This window comes from Hypanus sabinus, chromosome 5, assembly GCF_030144855.1.
Source record: "Hypanus sabinus isolate sHypSab1 chromosome 5, sHypSab1.hap1, whole genome shotgun sequence".
In the NCBI taxonomy this organism is placed as follows: domain Eukaryota; kingdom Metazoa; phylum Chordata; class Chondrichthyes; order Myliobatiformes; family Dasyatidae; genus Hypanus; species Hypanus sabinus.
Window position 1 is genome coordinate 44739347 of NC_082710.1, and position 19606 is coordinate 44758952.

At 38.9% G+C, this 19606-nt stretch overlaps 1 protein-coding gene across 1 annotated transcript in view; it reads right to left on the reverse strand.

The window, feature by feature from the left end:
* Positions 1–1258: 1258 nt before the first annotated feature.
* The window catches only part of hsd17b3 (hydroxysteroid (17-beta) dehydrogenase 3), a 52822-nt gene continuing 34474 nt past the window's right edge, over positions 1259–19606 (reverse strand). The window contains exons 9-10 of the mRNA XM_059971158.1: positions 14088–14234; positions 1259–1309 (exon numbers count right to left, since the gene is read on the reverse strand). Of these exons, the coding sequence (XP_059827141.1) occupies positions 1259–1309; positions 14088–14234 (198 nt within the window). The remainder of the gene's footprint in view (positions 1310–14087; positions 14235–19606) is intronic.

A 19606-nucleotide genomic window follows, 5' to 3' on the forward strand; every position in this document is an offset into this window, starting at 1 on the left:
TTAAATCTTTGACTGTAATTAGCAAATATTTGGGAGTTCTTGTGCAAATTCTTCTGCATTTTGATAATCAGTAAAAAATCTTCTTTTTCCGTCATCCAAAAAAATTATCAGGGTTGCCAGGTGGTGCAATATAAATTTATAGCCTTTTTCCCCATAAAACTTTTTTCGCTGGGTTAAATTCCTTCTTTCTCTTCAAAAGGTCATAACTTATATCAGGATAGAAGAGAACTGTTTTCCCTTCTATCATCAATGGCCTGTTTCTCTTTCTGGCACGTTGGGCAGCCGCCTTCAGGATCTTTTCTTTATCTAGATATCTTAAGCATTTTATCAAGATTGATCGTGGGTTTTGCTCAACTTGAGGTCTTGGTCTTAAGGCTCTGTGAGCCCTTTCAATTTCAGTTAACCGGGTTCCTTCTTCCATTTCCAAAATTTCCAGGATCCATTTTTGAAAAAAATTTATTGGATCCTCTCCCTCTATACCTTCTTTAAGTCCAACAATCTTAATATTGTTTTGTCTGCTAAAATTTTCAAGCACATCGACTTTTTCCAACAACTAGGCAGAAATATTATCTTCCATTTTATTTACTCTATCAATGGTATCTCCCATCGTTTCTTCCAAGTTTTTAATTTTCTTTTCCATTTTGTCCTGTCTGTTCATCATTTTATCAAACATAATCTTCATATTTTTAATATTTTTAAATTACTTTTAATGCTTTTAATTCATGCATTACTTGCACCAAAGTTTTTCTTATGTCTCCATCACCTCCAACCTCTTCCTGTTGCTCTTCTTTGTTTGCCTCTTCATCTTCATCTGATTTATCCAAAGAATCTGATTCCACCTCATCTTCACTTTCTTTCAGTTCCAATCATAGGTGGGATTTGTAGTTTGGGTTGCTCATGTTTGCGCATGCCCCTTCCTTCACGCATGCGCAATTCCTGTTGCTCTTTTTTTTTTTGGAAACGGTTGATGTTGCCGCAGTTTCCTGTTCTGTATTGCCAGAGGCAAAGTGCACTTGAGCCCGAGGCTCTTTCATAGCGACCAGCATTGATTCTTTTCCAACTTGTGTTGTCTTCAAAGTAGTAGTTTTCTTCTGCTTCTGTTTAGGAGGAATATCTTAAGACAATCCTGAGTAGCTTATAAGTAGTTTTTAAAAAGTATTTACTAACTTTTCTTCACAAACGTTATTTTACTGGTTTTTTATGGGAGAGCTGGATTTCCACGTCTTGATCCTATGTCATCACATGACGTCCCCCCAAATTATACAACCTTGAGATTTGCTTGCTCACAGGTGGCCATAAACCAAGAAACCTGAAAGAACACAATTAAAGAAAAAAAGAATAAAAATAAAAAGACCAGTACTCGATGCAGAAGAGAAGAAAATACAAATCATGCAAGAAATTGAAGCAAACAACAACATTCCGAACCAAAATTGAGTACTCAGATCCAAACCTCAGAGCAGCCTAGAGTAGGCCCAAAGCCTCACATCAGTTTATCATATTAGTGGGCACAGAGCACAGCAGCCAGGGCAGTCTTCACAGCCTCAGCACCATGGAGATAACCATCATGGAGAACAAGTGAAATTGGCTCTCATCCTGACTGACACCCTGTCTTTTCAGTCTATCTGGGCCAGCGTTTAAATTGACATAATGGCGGAACAAAAGCTTCACGCCCTGGAAAAAGGAGTGAAGATCACGGAGAGTGAGCAAAATCGGCTTTCGTCTCCAATCTGCGGCAGCATTTATTTTGACTAAACCTCGAACTAAGACCAAGGCACTGCTGCTGCAAAAGGCTCCAGGCCTAGACCACGCCACCCAACGACTTGCTGCAGGCCCAGATTTCACCACCCAGCCACTCACTCCAGGCCCAGATTTCATTACTCATCTTGAAGCCACTCTCAAGCTCTTCAGATCAGCTCCACACCCAGAGCTTTCCAACCTCACACATGAGCCAGTTGAACGAACATTGGAACTTCTCTGCTCGGGCCTCGACTTCTGTTTTCGGCACCCAGAGTGATCCAACCTTGCTCTCGGGCCAGCTATATGGGCACTGGAACTCCTCTTGCAAAGATTCTGCAACACACCATCTTGGCTCATCCCCTGAACTCCACTCGCCCTTGCTCACCTTTTCACTGTTTGTGACAGTAATTTAACACAATTTACCATCAAAAAGGTGTTTTAGTGACGTATTTAGTTGGATTTCTTAGATTTCTGACCACCAAAAGGCTGCTGCACATATTTGGTAATGCCATCTTAACTGGAAGGCCTAAATGGACAAGTGTGAGTTTTTCAGAATATATAAATTCTTCAAAACAAGGAGATTCAAGGTGAGGAATCCAGAACCTTTCAAGAAGTCTGGGGCATCTGAGAGTACACACAACAGTCCTCATTGAGGGGCCAGCTGAAGAAAGGGTGAGCAGCTACAAGTTCCTGCATGTCAACATCTCTGCAGATGTATCCTGGACCCAACACATTGATGTAATAAAAAAGATACTCCAGGGGCTCTACTTGAACCAGAAGACCATAAGGTATAGGAGGGAATTGGGCCATTTGGCCCATTGAGCTTGCTTCCCCATTTCATCATAGCTAATTCATTTCCCATTCGCCTTCTCCCCCTAAACTTTTATGCACTGACTAATCTAGAACAGCCTCCACAGCTGTCCGGCTGTCTGTAACAATGAATTTCACAGACTCACCATCTTCTCTGGCTAAAGATATTTTTCCTCATGTTTCCTATGCTGGGGGAGTCCAGGATCAGAGGCCACAACCTCCGAATAGAGGGGCATCCATTTAGAACAGATATCCCTCCATTCTGAGGTTGTGCCTTCTGATCCTTGGCTCCCCCTGCATAGGAAACATCCTTCAGCACAGCCACTCTATCTAGAATGTTTAACATTCAATAAGCTTCAATGAGATCCTCCCTCATTCTTCTGAGTTCCAGCGAATACAGTCCCGGAGCCATCAATCACTCCTCATATGATAACCTTTTCAGTCTCAGAATCATTCTCATGAATCTCCTCTGAACCCTCTCCAATGTCAGCACATCCTTTCTTAAATAAGGGGCCCAAAATGCTCACAATACAGCAAGTGTGGCTTCATCAGTGTTTTATAAAGCCTCAGCATTACATCCTTACATTTATATTCTGGTCCTCTCAAAATTAATGCATTTGTCTTCCTCACCACTGACTCAATCTGTAAATTAACCTTTGGGGATTTCTGCATAAGGACTCCTAACTTCCTTTGAGCATTAGATTTTTGATTTTTCTCCCTGTTTAACAAATAAACTATGCTCTTATTCCTTCTACCAAAGTGCATGACCATGCACTTCCCAGCACTGTATTCCATCTGTCATTTCTTTGCCCATTCTCATAGTTTGTTTAAATCCTTCTGCAGCCTCCCTGTTTTCTCAACATTGTTACATACTCGTGACACATGTCAGTGGGACCCTTGTCATGTGACTGGGGTTGAAGCTATACTGGACTTGAAGTAATGGTCTTGTGATGGTGGAGTGACGTCATTTTTCCGCCAGTAGGGATCATGTGACAGGTTTTATTTACAGGTTATAAAAGGAAGACCCCACCCTGTGAGGAGGGGCAGTTCGTGGCTGGATTTGCCATGTTGACTTCATGCCGCTGCGTGATTTAACGTGTTGACGCAGTTTAGTTGAAAAATGAAGTTTAATCTAATGCCTAAAGTTTAAAAGATCATTGCCAGCAGGTTCTTTACAATACTGATAGTTTGAGAAGCAGTGGAGAGTGAAGATCGGAGTTCGGGAGATAAAGATCGAGAAGAATCTATTTTCGACGGTGAAACGGGTTCGACCTTATTTAATCCTTATTTGAAAGGAATTCATTGACTGTTCTCGTGTTAATCTCTGTGGGATAGTAGAAGATTGAGGACAGTGTGATAAAGGAAAGGTCAGTGCCTTTAAGCCGTTTTGTCTCGTAAATTCTTTGTGGGAAGTTCGACGTCGGGGATCGAACCAAAACGACATGAAAGAGGATTTAAATCATCTTATAAAGTCTCTCCTTTTAAATGGACTGTGAGCATTTTTACCTTTTGGCAATACTACTTAAAAGAACTGTTTGAGCTGCATCGCTTTAAGAACTGTTTAAGCTGCCGCACAGCAGCTGATTTCTGGTTACGTTAGTGTTTGTTTCCTTTTGGGGGTTTGTTTTCTGTGTTTAATAAACGTGTTATTTGTTATATAAACCCTTGCTGAACTCATATATTTATTGTTGCCTGAATATGTAACACAAATATGGGGGCTGCGTCCGGATTGGATCGTTTGTGTTTATATGCTTGCTAACTTTTGCATCGGTGTTTTGGAAACAGGGAATACTCTATTCTTTTGTTTGATTGGCTTGTGTGTGGTATTCCGCAACAATGAATGTTGATGAGTTTCTGGCTTCACCAGATGCGGAGTTGTTGGCGAAGGCGAAAAAAACAGAGGTGTCTGAGATAGCTAGTAGATTGCAACTTAAAGGTATTTTGAAGACTACATCAAAGGCTCTAATACAGAGAAAAATCGTGTCACACTATGTGGGTTCGAGTGTTTTTGATTATTCGATTTTAGAGTCGTTTCCAATAAGTAATCTGGAGTTGCAGTTGCAAATCGAACAAATGATGTTAGAGCGTTGTAAATTGGAGGCGAATCAAAAGCAAAGAGAATTTGCATATGCAATGGAGGAATTAAGGTCTGGGAATCAGTCTTCTGGTGCCAAAAAAACATTTGTTGCTAGTCAAGAAATTAAATTGGTCCCTCCATTTAGTGAAACAGAAGTGGAAAGATATTTTCAACATTTTGAAACTATTGCTCGGATGTCAGAGTAGCTGAAAGATAAATGCTCAGTGTTGTTACAGAGTGTAATTAAAGGTAAAGCACAACAAGGTTACACAGCTTTAACTGCTGTGCAAGCACTTGATTATGATATTGTGAAAATGCATATTCTAAAGTCATACGAATTAGTCCCAGAAGCTTATAGGGAAAGATTCAGAAGTTTGAAAAAGTCTGTGGAAAAAACTTATGTGGAATTTGCCTATGATAAAGCTGTGTGTTTTGAGAAATGGGTTTCTTCTAAAAATGTAAATGGGGACTATGATACATTGAGAGAGCTGATTTTAATGGAGGAATTTAAAAGAAGCATTCCTGTTGAAGTAAGGGCCTACTTAAATGAGAGGGATACTGATAAATTGCAGGACTGTGCTAGATTAGCTGATGAATATGTTTTAATCCATAAGAATAAATTTCCTCAGGGCAGAAATTTTAAGAGGAAAAATAACATGGAGACTCAAGGTAAATTAGAAATTAAATCAGATGTTAATGAGAAAGGTAAGGAGGAAGGAAAGCCTGTGAAGGAAAGACAGTTTAGTCTTATTTGTTACTTTTGTAAGAAGCCTGGCCATGTAATAGCTAACTGTTTCAGATTGAAAAAGAAAGAGAAGGAAGCAGTTCCAGATACTTGTGTGCAACATACTGAAACACCTGTAAAGTTACAGGGTTTGATAAACACAAATGAGGCTTTGTTAGAGTCTTACCAGGTTAGAAAGGGATATGATCATTTTATAACTGAAGGGTTTGTATCCTTGAAAGAAGGATCTACTCTGGTGCCAATAAAAATCCTTAGGGATACTGGAGCTTTTCAATCACTGCTGTTAGACAGTGTATTGAAGTTTAATGAAGAGTCTGATGCTGGTGAGGTAAATTACATAAGAGGTGTTGGGATTGATTTTATGCCTGTACATTTACATAAAGTAAATTTAAATTCAGGGTTAGTTACAGGATTTGTTAAAGTAGGATTACAGCATAGCTTACCTGTGAAGGGTATTTCTTTATTGTTAGGTAATGACTTGGCAGGTGGACAAATTTTTCCTGAAGTGCATTTGACAATGGAGTCAGAGGAACCAGAGTTGAATTCTAACACAGATTCTTCCTGTGTTGTGACTAGAGCTATGGCTAAAAAGATTGATGTGCAGAATGAAGTTGTTACTCAGGACTTTTCAACTCAGGATTCGAGTTTTGAGGATGTGTCAGAGACTTTCTTACCTTCATTGTTTGAACAAGATTCTTGGAGTAAGTCTGACTATGAAGACTTATCTCTGTCTCGGAAGGAGATGATAGCAGAGCAGAATAGAGACCCTGAGATTATAAAATTAAGGGAACAAGCTCTACTAGATAGTGAAATTGAGAAGGTGCCAGTAGGATATTACTTGGAAAAAGGAGTGTTGATGAGGAAGTGGAGATCACCTACAATTCCTGCAAGTGATGAATGGAATATTGTTTACCAGGTAGTTGTCCCGAAAGTTTATCGAAATGAGATTTTGACTTTAGCTCATAGTGTTCCTTTAGGTGGACATCAAGGGGTAAGGAAAACTGTGGACAAGATTTTAAAACATTTCTACTGGCCTGGTCTAAGAAAAGATGTGGCGATGTTTTGTAAAACGTGCCATACTTGTCAAATTGTGGGTAAACCAAATCAGGTTACACCAGTAGCTCCATCACAACCTATTCCAGCATTTGGTGAACCGTTTTCTAAAGTTATTGTAGATTGTGTTGGTCCATTACCAAAGACAAAAACTGGTTATCAGTATTTGTTGACTATCATGTGTGCTTCATCTATGTTTCCAGAGGCAGTACCACTTAGGAATATAAAAGCTAAAACTGTGACAAAGGCTCTTATAAAATTTTTTACTTATTTTGGATTACCTAAGGAGATACAAACTGATCAAGGCAGTAATTTTATGTCTGGATTGTTTCAACAGATAGTTTATAAATTGGGAGCTAAGCAAATCACTTCATCTGCATACCATCCAGAATCGCAAGGTGCCTTGGAGAGGTTTCATTCTACCCTCAAGAATATGATTAGGACGTGTTGTGTGGAAAATGAAAGTGACTGGGATGAGGGTATAAACTTACTTTTATTTGCAGTAAGGGAATCGGTACAGGAATCTTTAGGTTTTAGTCCATTTGAACTTGTGTTTGGGCATAGAGTTAGAGGACCTTTAGCTTTATTGAAAGAACAGTGGATTAGTAAGGAAGTACACACTAATTTGTTGGACTATGTGTTGAAATTTAAGGACAGGTTACATAAAGTTTGTAGCTTAGCCAAGGAAAATTTAAAGTTGGCTCAGGAGAAAATGAAGACTTGATATGATAAAGAAGCTAGGATGAGGATGTTTAAGCCTGGAGATAAGGTGTTGGTTCTTTTCCCAGTGCAGACAAATCCTTTACAAGCTAGATTTCATGGTCCTTATGAAATTGTGTCTAAAATCAATGATGTGGATTACGTGATTAAAAACTCCAGATCGTAGAAGGTCAACACAACTTTGCCATATAAATATGATAAAACCATATTTTGAGAAACAATCTGACACTGTGACTGTTGTGGTTAGTGAGAATGAATTTGATTTAACTAGGAACATTATAGATGATTCATCTGAATTTCATTCTAAATCCAACATTGTTTCTGTAAGGTTACCAAATTCAACCATTCTGGAAAATATTGATGAGAAATTAGCACATTTACAGCTAGAGCAGAAACAACAGATGAAGGAATTAATTTTTAAATATAAGGAGTTGTTTCCAGATGTTCCGAGAAGGACTACTATAGCTTCACATGATGTAGATGTTGGGGATGCTAAACCTATTAAACAACATCCATATAGGATGAACATAGAAAAATGTGAACTTGCTGAGAAAGAAATTGAATACATGTTAGAGAATAATATTATTAGACATTCTAACTCGAATTGGAGTTCACCATGTGTTATGGTGCCAAAACCATATGGTAGTATTAGGTTTTGTATGGACTATAGGAAGGTGAATGCTGTAACGAAAAGAGATGCATATCCAATTCCTAGAGTAGATGATTGTGTAGATAAAGTTGGAAAAGCAAAGTTTCTTACAAAGATTGATTTATTGAAAGGGTATTGGTGTGTTCTATTAACGGACAGAGGTAGAGAGATTTCTGCATTTGTAACTCCATCTGGGTTATATGAGTATAATGTTCTTCCATTTGGGATGAAGAATGCCCCAGGTACTTTCCAGAGGATGATTAACTCTGTGATTCAGGGATTGAAAGATACTGATGCTTATATTGATGATTTAGTGACAGGAAATGATACTTGGGAAGCACACATTATTGAGATGAAGAAATTGTTTGAAAGGCTTTCAAAAGCTAACTTAACTATTGATTTAGCTAAGAGTGAATTTGGACATGCCACTGTGACTTACCTTGGTTTTGTTGTGGGTCAAGGTAAGGTAGCTCCTGTTCAGGCAAAAATTCGGGCAATTTTAGAGATTCCCACTCCAATGGGGGAGAAAAAACTCTCAGAAGATTTTTGGGAATGGTAGGATATTATCGAAAATTTTGTAAGAATTTTGCTAATGTTGCCCTTCCATTAACTAAGAATGTGAAGAATGTGAAGAATGCGGAAGAATGTGAAGTTTGTGTGGACAGTGCCTTGTCAAGAAGCATTTGAAAAATTGAAAACAATGATATGTCAACAACCTGTGCTTAAGGCACCTGACTTTGAAAAACCTTTTTCATTGGCTGTGGATGCTAGTGATGAGGCTGCAGGAGCAGTATTAATGCAAAGGAATGAGAGTGATGAGGTTGATCGTCCAGTAGCTTACTTTTCTAAGAACTTTAATAAGCATCAAAGAAACTATTCGACAATAGAGAAAGAATTGTTATCTCTTGTTTTAGCTTTGGAATATTTTGAGGTATATGTTGGTACAACTCAAAAACCACATTGTTTACACTGATCATAATCCATTAGTTTTTCTGAGTAAGATGAAAAGCAAAAACAGAAGATTATTAAATTGGAGTTTCATGTTACAAGAGTACAATATTGTGATAACTCATATTAAAGGTAAAGATAATGTGGTTGCTGATTGTCTATTTCGATGTTGAATGTACAATGCAATTTTTTTTTATGGAGTGTTTTTTTTTCAATTGTAACACTCCTACTGTATTCTGAGTTATAAGCTGTTATAAGATGGTATTGTATATTGAGTATGTTATAATATTTATATATTTGTTTTTCTTGTAAATAATTGTTAAAAATTTTTGTTCTTGTCAGACCAAAAATGTTTTTTTTTGGAGGGAGGTGTTACGTACTCGTGACACATGTCAGTGGGACACTTGTCATGTGACTGGGGTTGAAGCTATACCAGACTTGAGGTAATGGTCTTGTGATGGTGGAGTGACGTCATTTTCCCGCCAGTAGGGATCATGTGACAGGTTTTTTTTTACAGGTTATAAAAGGAAGACCCCACCCTGTGAGGAGGGGCAGTTCGTGGCTGGATTTGCCATGTTGACTTCATGCCACTGCGTGATTTAACGTGTTGACGCAGTTTAGTTGAAAGATGAAGTTTTATCTAATGCCTAAAGTTTAAAAGGTCATTGCCAGCAGGTTCTTTACAATACTGCTAGTTTGAGAAGCAGTGAAGAGTGAAGATCAGAGTTCAGGAGTTAAAGATCGAGAAGAATCTATTTTCGACGGTGAAACGGGTTCGACCTTATTTAATCCTTATTTGAAAGGAATTTGTTGACTGTTCTCATGTTAATCTCTGTGGGATAGCAGAAGATTGAGGACAGTGTGATAAAGGAAAGGTCAGTGCCTTTAAGCCGTTTCGTCTCGTAAATTCTTTGTGGGAAGTTCGACGTCGGGGATCGAACCAAAACGACGTGAAAGAGAATATAAATCATCTTATAAAGTCTCTCCTTTTAAATGGACTGTGAGCATTTTTACCTTTTGGCAATACTACTTAAAAGAACTGTTTGAGCTGCATCGCTTTAAGAACTGTTTAAGCTGCCGCACAGCAGCTGAATTCCGGTTACGTTAATGTTTGTTTACTTTTGGGGGGTTTGTTTTCGGTGTTTAATAAACGTGTTATTTGTTATATAAACCCTTGCTGAACTCATATTTATTGTTGCCTGAATACGTAACAACATTACCTATCTCTCCACCTATGTCTATATCATCTCCAAACTTGGCCACAAAGCCATCAAATCCGTCATCCAAATCATTGACACACCAGGTAAAAAGAAGCGATCCTATCACCGAACATTGCAGGACACCAGCTGCCAATCAGAGAAGCCTCCCTTTATTCCCAATCTTTGCTTCCTGCCAATGCATTATCCATTAGTACCTTTCCTGTAATAACGTGGGCTTTTATCTTGTTAAGCAACCTCATGTATAGCATCTTTTCAAAGGCCTTCTGAAAATCCAAATACACAACGTTTCTCTAATTCTCCTTTGTCTATCTTGCTTGTTACTTCCTCAAAGAATTCCAACAGATTTGTCAGGCAAGATTTTCCCTTAAGGAAACCATGCCGACTTGGGACTATTTTAGCATGTGCCTCCATGCACCCCGAAACTACATGCTCAACTAGAAATTCCAACATCTTCCCAACCACTGAGGTCAGACTAACTGGCCTATAATTTCTCTACTTCTACTTCCCTTCCTCCCTACTTGAAGCATGAAGTGACATTTGCAATTTTCCAGTTTTCTGGAACCATGCTGTTAATAATGCCTCCACAATCTCTTCATCTGCCTCTTTCAGAATCATGCAGTGTAATCCATTTTGTCCAGGTCACTTACCTACCTTGGGACCTTTCAGTTTCCCCAAGCACCTTTTCCCTAATACTAGCAACTTCACTCGCTTTTCCCCTAACTCTCTAGAACTTCCAGAATGCTGCTAGTGTTTTACACAGTGAAGACAGATGCAAAATACTTCTACAGTTCATACGTAATCTCCTTGTCCCCCATTACTATCTCTCCAGCGTCATTTTCCAATATCTACTCTTGCCTCTCTTTTACTTTTGATTTACCTGATAAAACTTTTGGTATCCTCTTTGATGTTGTTGGCTAGCTGACCTTCCTGTTTCATCTCCCCCCCCCCACCCCCTTGGCTTTTTCACTTGCCTTCTGTAGGTCATTACAACTTTGAGGAGATTTGATATGCCATCAAAGATTGTGACAAATTTCTACAGCTAAGAACATGTTGACTGCTTGCTTTACTGCTTACTCTTAAGTTTCTATGCACAGGATCATGAGGCTGTGGAGGGTTGCACACTCAGCCAGTTCCATCCGGTGTACAACCCTCCTGAGGATATCTTCAAGAGTTGTGTAGATGCTGCCCATTTATAAGGATTCTCTCCTTTCGAGAGATACTCTCTTCTCATTATCATGATAATGAGAAGAGGTATAGGAGCCTGAAGACACACCCCCAACAATACAGACTCAGCTTCTTCTCCTCTACCATCAGATTTCTGAACAGCCCATGAACAATACCTCATTATTTCTTAAAAATTGCAACAATAAATCATCATGCAGAAATTATGTCTTTGCACTACATTACTTCCACAAAACAACAAAATTTAGATCATCTTCGTAAATCAGTGAAAACAAACCTGATTCTAATTCTGAAAGCAGGCAGCCAGCTCCATTCAGCTCACTCTACCACTTTACCTTAACCCCTGACTTTATTTCCATTAATAATTAATTGATTATTAACAGTAATTAATCCATTTCCATTCTGAGTCACTTTAATGACTTGGCCTTTATCACTTGACAGTAATCCCATCACCAAACCCACTGTTAGGTGGATTAAACAGGGATTTGGCAATTTAATCAGTCACTAACTGTTGCTTTTTCCATGAGATATTTTGGCTTTTGACTAATTGATCAATATTATTTCTGTTCGTTTTCATCTACCTGAATTAAACACATACAGAGATGATTATTGGAGGAATGGCAGAGCAGACTCAATGGGCCAAATGGCCTAATTCTGCTCCTATATCTTATGGTTTTATAATTACATTTAAGCCCATTTTGAAAAAGGTTTATGTCTAGCTAATGAAAAAAAGTAAAATTAGGTACTTTTTTGATATTAAATGGAAATAAATGATTGATGGAGAACGAGCAACCCGGGCTAAATTAGATTTATGTATGATGCAAGTGAAGCATGCCCTGCGTGTTCTCCCTACTTTAAAAATGTGATGTCAGTGGTGATTTTTGTGAAAATTCAAGGATTGCAGTCAAGAACTCTTACCTCTGCGTTTGAATGGAATACGAGCCAAGGCATTGAGTCATTTCATTGAGAGAAAGGTTACTGCAAAGATAGTGTTTTATTGCAGAATAAGTGTTGCCACATATTCCGACATAATATGCCCTCATTTTCAATGTGAAATCAACATTCAACAAGCAATGACAACAAAACAAAGCCCCTTTCTCACCCTCCCCTACCCACACTGGCGAGCTAACCCAGGCACATCCTCAGATTGCGTTGTTTGTTAATGTATACAAAGCATTTCACAATATATTTCAATGTACACGTGATTAATAAATATTCATAATATATAGAAAACCAAGACACACAGCATATCCACAGAGCACAATATAACATGAGGAGGATAATCTTAGAGTCTATTGAAAGAAGTAGAATGACTGATAACAGTAACCAGAAGGAGGAACGCAGATAATGACAGCATGATTTGTCTCCTGGTGTAGTTAAATAATTAAAGACCTTCTCAACCTGAATCTAGAAACCTGTAGCTGACCTCCTGAGCAAACATCAGCCATCTCATATTTGTTGGCTTTGCTGTGCTTTCTTCGTGATACTGGATAGGAGATCTTTCATCCCTGTAGGCCGTCTCATCATCCCCTCTGATCAGGCCAATCACCATGGTGTCATCTGCAAACTTGGTTATGGAGTTAGAACCATGTACAGGAACACAGTCATAGATGAAGAAGGAGTACAGAAAGGGGGTTCAGCACACAGCCTTGAGGCATGCCGGTGTTCAGGGTGAGGATGGAGGAGGAGAAGTTGTTTAACTTAACAGATTGGGGTCTTAGCCAGAAAGTCCAAGGTCCAATTGCAGAGGGATGAGCTGATACCAAGCTGGTGAAGTTTGGCAATCAGCTTGGAGGGGGTCACAGTATTGAGTGCCAAACTAAGGTCAATGAACAGCATTCTGACATAAAAGTTGGGGCTGTCCAGGTGGGTCAGGGCAGAGTGAAGTGCTGTGGAGATGGCGTCCTCTGTTGACCTGTTGGCATGATGGGCAAATTGATGGGGGTCCAGGGTAGTGGCCAGACAGGATTTCAGATGTGATAGAACCAGTCTCTCAAGTGCTTTGCAATAACGGGGGTGAGTGCAACTGGGCAGAAGTCATTCAGGCCTGTGGCAGTGGAATGAAAGGTGAAAAGTTTGAGAGATGAGCAGGGCAGGAACTTTTTTTAAGCAGAGCCAGGTACAGGCTGGCAGGGTAATGGTGGAAGTAGGATCCATAGTGGTGTTTAAGAGGGTCTTAGATAAACAAATAAAATGCAGTGATTGAAGGGATATAGAACAGATTGTGTGTTGGTCCAGACATTGTGGATTGCAGGGCCTGCTGCTTTGTTCTAAGTTTCACATGTTTCATCAGAAGAGCCAGAGAATTTAAAATTAGATCATGAATCATTAACATTTGGGATACAAAGCTGGTATCAAGTATGATGAATAGTTGAATAGCTGGTATGATGAATCTACTGGATTGTCATAAAAATCCAAGTGTTGTGCTCGCCTATCCCAAAAGCAGAAATCCATCGACATTGTCTGGACAGGCTGTTTAGCTGTTAACTTTCCACAGAAATTTCCAGCCAAGTCAATCAGTTCAAGGAAATAAGGAAAGGAAATAAACATACCAGTGATAATAACAATCCATGAATAAGGAAAAATATATAGATCAATCTTTTTCATCAGATAAAATAGAGTAAATATTGTTCAAAGCTATAATTAGTAATAATGTTGAATTGGTCTATATATAACAGTGGATTAAGTATGCTCATCTGGCTTTATTTTTGCCTTGATTATCTTTTTTCTTTATCCACTCTACCAGTAGTTCCAGAAATGCATCACTGGAAGTAACCCATTGAAAAATTCTTCCGCAACAAATGGCCTGAAAAATGGATGAGTTATTTATTAGATGATCTGATTTGTAGTGGATACTGTATGTTTCTATTACACACTCTTAAAACGATTACCATTGATCCATCAATAAATCTGAAAACAAGATGAACTCGCATTGGATGTGATTACCAGTATTTCATGCATCAGACAGCCACTGCATCGATCCCCAAGCAGGACACAGTTCAATGATTCTCTTGCAAATTGTTCAGCGCTCTGAACCATCAATCCAGGATCAGATTTTGACATTTGACTAGCCACACCGTAGGGCATTAAACACTGAAAAACAGATAATAAAAAGGATCACCCATTTTCAGAGTATTACCATGCTCCAGTAATCCAGGCACGAGCCTAACCTTCTGTGCTGTCTGTGTGGAGCTTGAACATCTTCTCTGTGACAGTTTCCCCCAGGTGTCCCAGTTTCCTCCTTGGTCAGTTAATTAACCAGTTAAATTACCCCTAGAGTACAGATGAGTGCTAGAATCTGGGGGCAGTTTGGAGGTAGTGTTAATGCAGATGTTTCGAGAAAAAACATTAGGAGGGATACTGATAAATTAGTGCACACTAGTTCAGTATGAACTAAGTGAACCAATGGACCTGTTTCTGTTTTGTATCTCTCTTTATGACTTTAAGATTTGAGACTCAAAATTAGAGTGAGACTTCAAATTAATTACGAGGAAATGTATATCTCCATCAAAAAATGGGCACAGAAGAAATTCCTAATTCTCAATGCATGGACTTGAACCTTGCTTAACCTTGGGCATCTTATATCTAATTGTTATCTTCGAACAGCCTGCTTGGCAAGAGGCTTGAAGATTGGGGACATATTGTAGCAAATTCTCAAAGGGAACAAAAAGTTGGAGACATCTGGGAGAGGAGATGATTATGAGGGGCGGGTAGAAGTTAAGGTCATAATGGGAAAGTGCGGTAGTTGTGGGGGGGGTTGAGGTGGTTTAGCAGAAATGAGTCTTAGTAAGCCTTGGTCCCACTGTTTCATGCAGGACACTGCATGAGAAATATTGCTGCCCTTGCAGGCTTTACATGCAGCTAAGTATTTTCAGCATTATTATATATTTGGATGGGATCTACCATGATTTTTATATTTCATGTGGATTAGGTTTTCCTTAATGCAATCGGCTTCAATACAATCTTCCTCAAGGCAAAGTAACTACTCTATAGATCAACAAATGTAAAATATTTCCGATGCAGGAAATCTAAAATAAATAAGAAAATGTTGAAAACACACAGCAGGCCAGACAGTGCAAATGGAGAGAGATGCACAGTGGGCATTTCAAATGTATGTCCTGTCATCAAACTGGCAAAACTTCTCTTTGCCTCTCTTCCATTTTTCTGGAAGTTGAATCTTCTTTAATCTCTATCTTTTTCTCATATCTAATGAAAGGTCACTACACTACAATGTAAGCTTTTTTTTTCTATCTATAGTTGCTATCTGTTCAGTTGAGTATTTCCAAAATGTAATAGAGTCAAAACGTTATGCGACAAGAAAATAGACCCTTTGGTCCAACTTGCTCATGTCAAGATAGATATCTATCTGAACTAGTCCCATTCCCCCGCAATGCACCCATAACCCTCTTAACCCTGTCTATCCACTTCTTTTAAACATTGTAATTATACACCTTCCCTGCACCTCCTACTTCCTGAAATTACCACACAGATCTCTTCTAAATCTCAGCTGAAACTTATGGTCTCTTGTTTTAGATTCCTCCTTCCCTAGGAAAGAGTGTAAACCTATTAAAGTCATTATTTTATAAAGTGAAACATAACTCAATATTTTATTGACCTATTAATGATTTGACTTCTCCTTTAGCTAGTATCAGGAGACCACCAGAATACTACACATTACTTCAGAGGCATTCCTGCGCAACGTACTGTACTTCACTGGTTCTGCACACATGATAAAGAGGAGCAGGCAGACAGCATGTCTGATCAAATCTTGATCTCAACACAACTTTCTTGCTCTCTTTTCCCATACCCTTTGAATTGCTTGTAGTTAAAATATCCGTCAATCTTCTCTTCTGGTAAGAGGCAGTGCACACAGACACAGTGGCCTCTTGGGGGCCACCCAAAGGTGTATTTTTTTTAATGTCTTGTTTACAATTGCAAGACAATGCTGGACTCCAAGAACTTCAGGTACTCCAGGTCTATCCCATCAGTGAGCTGCCCATTGGGGAAGAAGATAAACCAGGTGAAGATCGTGCTGCTGCTTGCTACAGGAAGGCATCGAAGACATTGGAATTAGAGGGCGAAGACAGCGTGCAGTATAACCATAGGTGGTAGTTTTAGGCATTTTTCTCTTGTGATTGCAATACCCTATTGGACATAGATAATGTAAGATACCACAGGCCTGTTTCTCTTGTTTGGTGACACGATAGATGGCAGGTGAACTGTCTGACCTGATACTTAACTGGGACTGGGCCTCAAGCTGCGGTCTTGGCTGCTACTGTAGTGCAGGAGAGGAGACACAGGAGGCAGTGTAGTGTGGTGACTACGCTCAGTTGGAGGATGGCCTCTCCCATTGGTGCTGCCGTCCAGTGCTCAATCAGTGGATTACAAGCATGTGTTTGTCTACGGACTGCCGAGAACTGCACTATCAATTTACAGGACATGTCACCCTGGGACTCGGACTGTATATATAATTTTTTTTTGCATGACTCTATGGGTGCTTGCTATCTTGATTATACTGTACACCTTGTGCTGTGTATGTTTTGCACCGTGGCCCTAGATGAATGCTGTTATATTTTGGTGTATTTATGTATAGTTGAGTGATAAGTGAACTTGAAATTGATTTGATTGATTTAAACATTCATTCAGTAGCCTCTTACCTTGGTACACCTGCTCTTGATGCAAATATCTAACCTGCCAAACAGGTGACAACAACTAAATGCATAAAAATATGCAAACATGATCAAGAAGCTGAGTGTTTGTTCAGACCAGGATGGGGAAAAATATGATCTAAGTGACTTTGATCATGGAGTAGTTGTTGGTACTAGATGGGCAGGTTTGAGTATCTTAGAAACAGCTGATCTCCTGGGATTTTCACGCATAACAGCCTCAAGAGTTTACAGAGAATGGTGCAAAAAAAAACAAAAGCATCCAATGAGTGGCTGTCCTGTGGGGAAAATGCCTTGTTAATGACAGAGATCAGAAGACAATGTCCAAACTGTCCCAAGCTGACAGTAGGGTGACAGTGACTCAAACAACCGGGTGTTACAACAGTGCTGTGCAGAAGAGCATCTCTGAATTCACCACACATTGAACCTTGAAGTGAATGGGCTACAATAGCAAAAGACCATGATCATACACTCAGTGGTCACTTTATTAGGTACAGAAGGTACATAATAAAATGGCAACTGTATGTATCCAATAATTTTGTCTCATAGCTTTCCAGGGGTGGAGTCCCAAAGATTCAAAACCTAGAGAGAAGAAACTCTTCCTTATCTCTGTCTGAAACGGGGAACTCCTTACTCTGAAATTCAGCCTGCTAGCTCTAAACGGTCACAGAAGGAGAAACAGTGTTTCAGCAAGTTCCTCTCAGAACCTGCTTACATACTATCACCTCTCATTCTCCTAATCCCCATTGAGTGCAAGTCCATTTTGCCTAATCTTTCTTCAAAGTGAAATCCTTTTATTCCAGGAATCAATTGCATGAGCTTCCTTCTAACACTAGTATACCCTTCCTTAACTACGGAGATCAAAACCAGACTCAGTATTTCAAGTGTGGTCTCACCTGCACCAGGTACGATTGCATCAGAATTTCACATTTTTAAACTCCACACACCCTGCAAAAAAAACTAACATTCCCTTTTTCTTCCTAATCATAAGCCATTCTTTAAAGTTTTATGCATCATAAAATACAGCAGATCACTTTGAATAACATATATTCCATTGGATAGCAACTTCCTATAGCTCACTCTTTAAATATTTGTGTTTTCTCAATCACTTCGCCAATGTAGATGCTCATGTTTTCCCACATTATATTCCATCCACTATCTCTTTACCCTCTCAATTATATCTATCATCAGGCTACATCTGTCCTCTTCACAACTTTTTTAAACATCAGAACTTTGTATCATAAGTAAATTTGGCTATAGTACTCTCAGTCCCTTCATTCAAGTTATCAATATAGACTTCAAGTAGTCAAGGCCACTGCAGAACTCACTAAGTACTGACTACCTATCTAAAAATGATCTACATATGCTAACCTTTTTCCTATTAGTTAGGCAATCCCTAATCCAAGCAAATGTATTCCCCCAATACACTTGGCTATACAGTAGCTTTTTATGGACACTTTATCAAAATGCCCCCTGGAAGTTAAAATAATGGTTCCCCTTATGTATGTGACTACAAGACATAGGAACAGAACTAAGCCATTTGGCCCATCAAGTAGGCCACACATTCAATCCTGGGTGATTTATTTTCACTCTCAACCCCATTCTTCTGGCTTCTCTCCATAATGCTTACTAATCAAGAACCTAACAGCCTCCACTTTAAATATACCCAATGATCTAGCCTTCACAGATGTCTGTAATAAATTCCACAGTTCCACCACCCTCTAGCTGAAGAAGTTCTTCATCATCTGCTGTAAATGGACGTCCCTCAATTCTGAGGCTCTGCCCTCTGGCCCTAGACACTTCCACGAATGGAAACATCCTCTGCACATACACTCTATCTCGGCCTTTCCATGTTTGATAGTTTTGAGAAGATACCTCAACTACATCAAGGTAGAGCATCTGTTTTGGATTATCCAGCCTGCTTGGTGCATCCTCAAAATCAAATTTGTTAAGCAGAGTTCAGATTCATAAAATTATGCTAACTTGGTTCGATTGCTTTATGATTTTTCAATTCTTCATAATGGATTCCAGAATTTTCTCAATCATAGGCCAAGTAGTTATTTTCATTTCTGTACTTTTTTAATCATGGTATTGCATTTGCATGGGAACCCTCCAGTATCTAGGACACTTGGACAGATTATAATCAATACATTCACTATCTTTGCAACTAGTTAAAGCCCCAGGATGCAGAACAAGAAGTTCAGGGGATTTGTTGAACCTAGTGTATAGAAACACTAGTTTGCCTGCTACTTCTTTCTCTAGTCATAGAAATTGTATTAATTTGTATTAATTTCTTCCCTTTCAACAACTCTTAAGTATTGGGATGTATTTAGTGTCTTCATCTGTGAACATCAGTCTAGATAGTCCCATTATTAATTCCGTACTTGTCTCATTTTTTAAGGCAGCAAAAATTATTTTAACCGCCCTCTTTTAAAATACAATATATAGTGGATTCTGGTTAATTGGGACACATCAGGACCAGTACATTTTGGCCTATTTAAGCAGTTACCCCAATTAGCCAAAGTTTCATATTTAAAAAGGTATAAAAAATACAAACTGAGTAACAAATTATGTATTACAATGAAATTAAGAACAAATTGGAACACTACTTATACTACTGCAGTACTATAAAACTGTATTAGTTCCTAATACGTGTACTTATCAACAGAGGAATTCATCCACACGGTGTTCTTTTTACTGTAAATTAACAAAATCAGCACAGGCACCTAGTGCAGGTAATGGACTGCCTTCATACAACGCTGTTGACAATTGCATCTTCCAAATCTTCATTTTTATCAT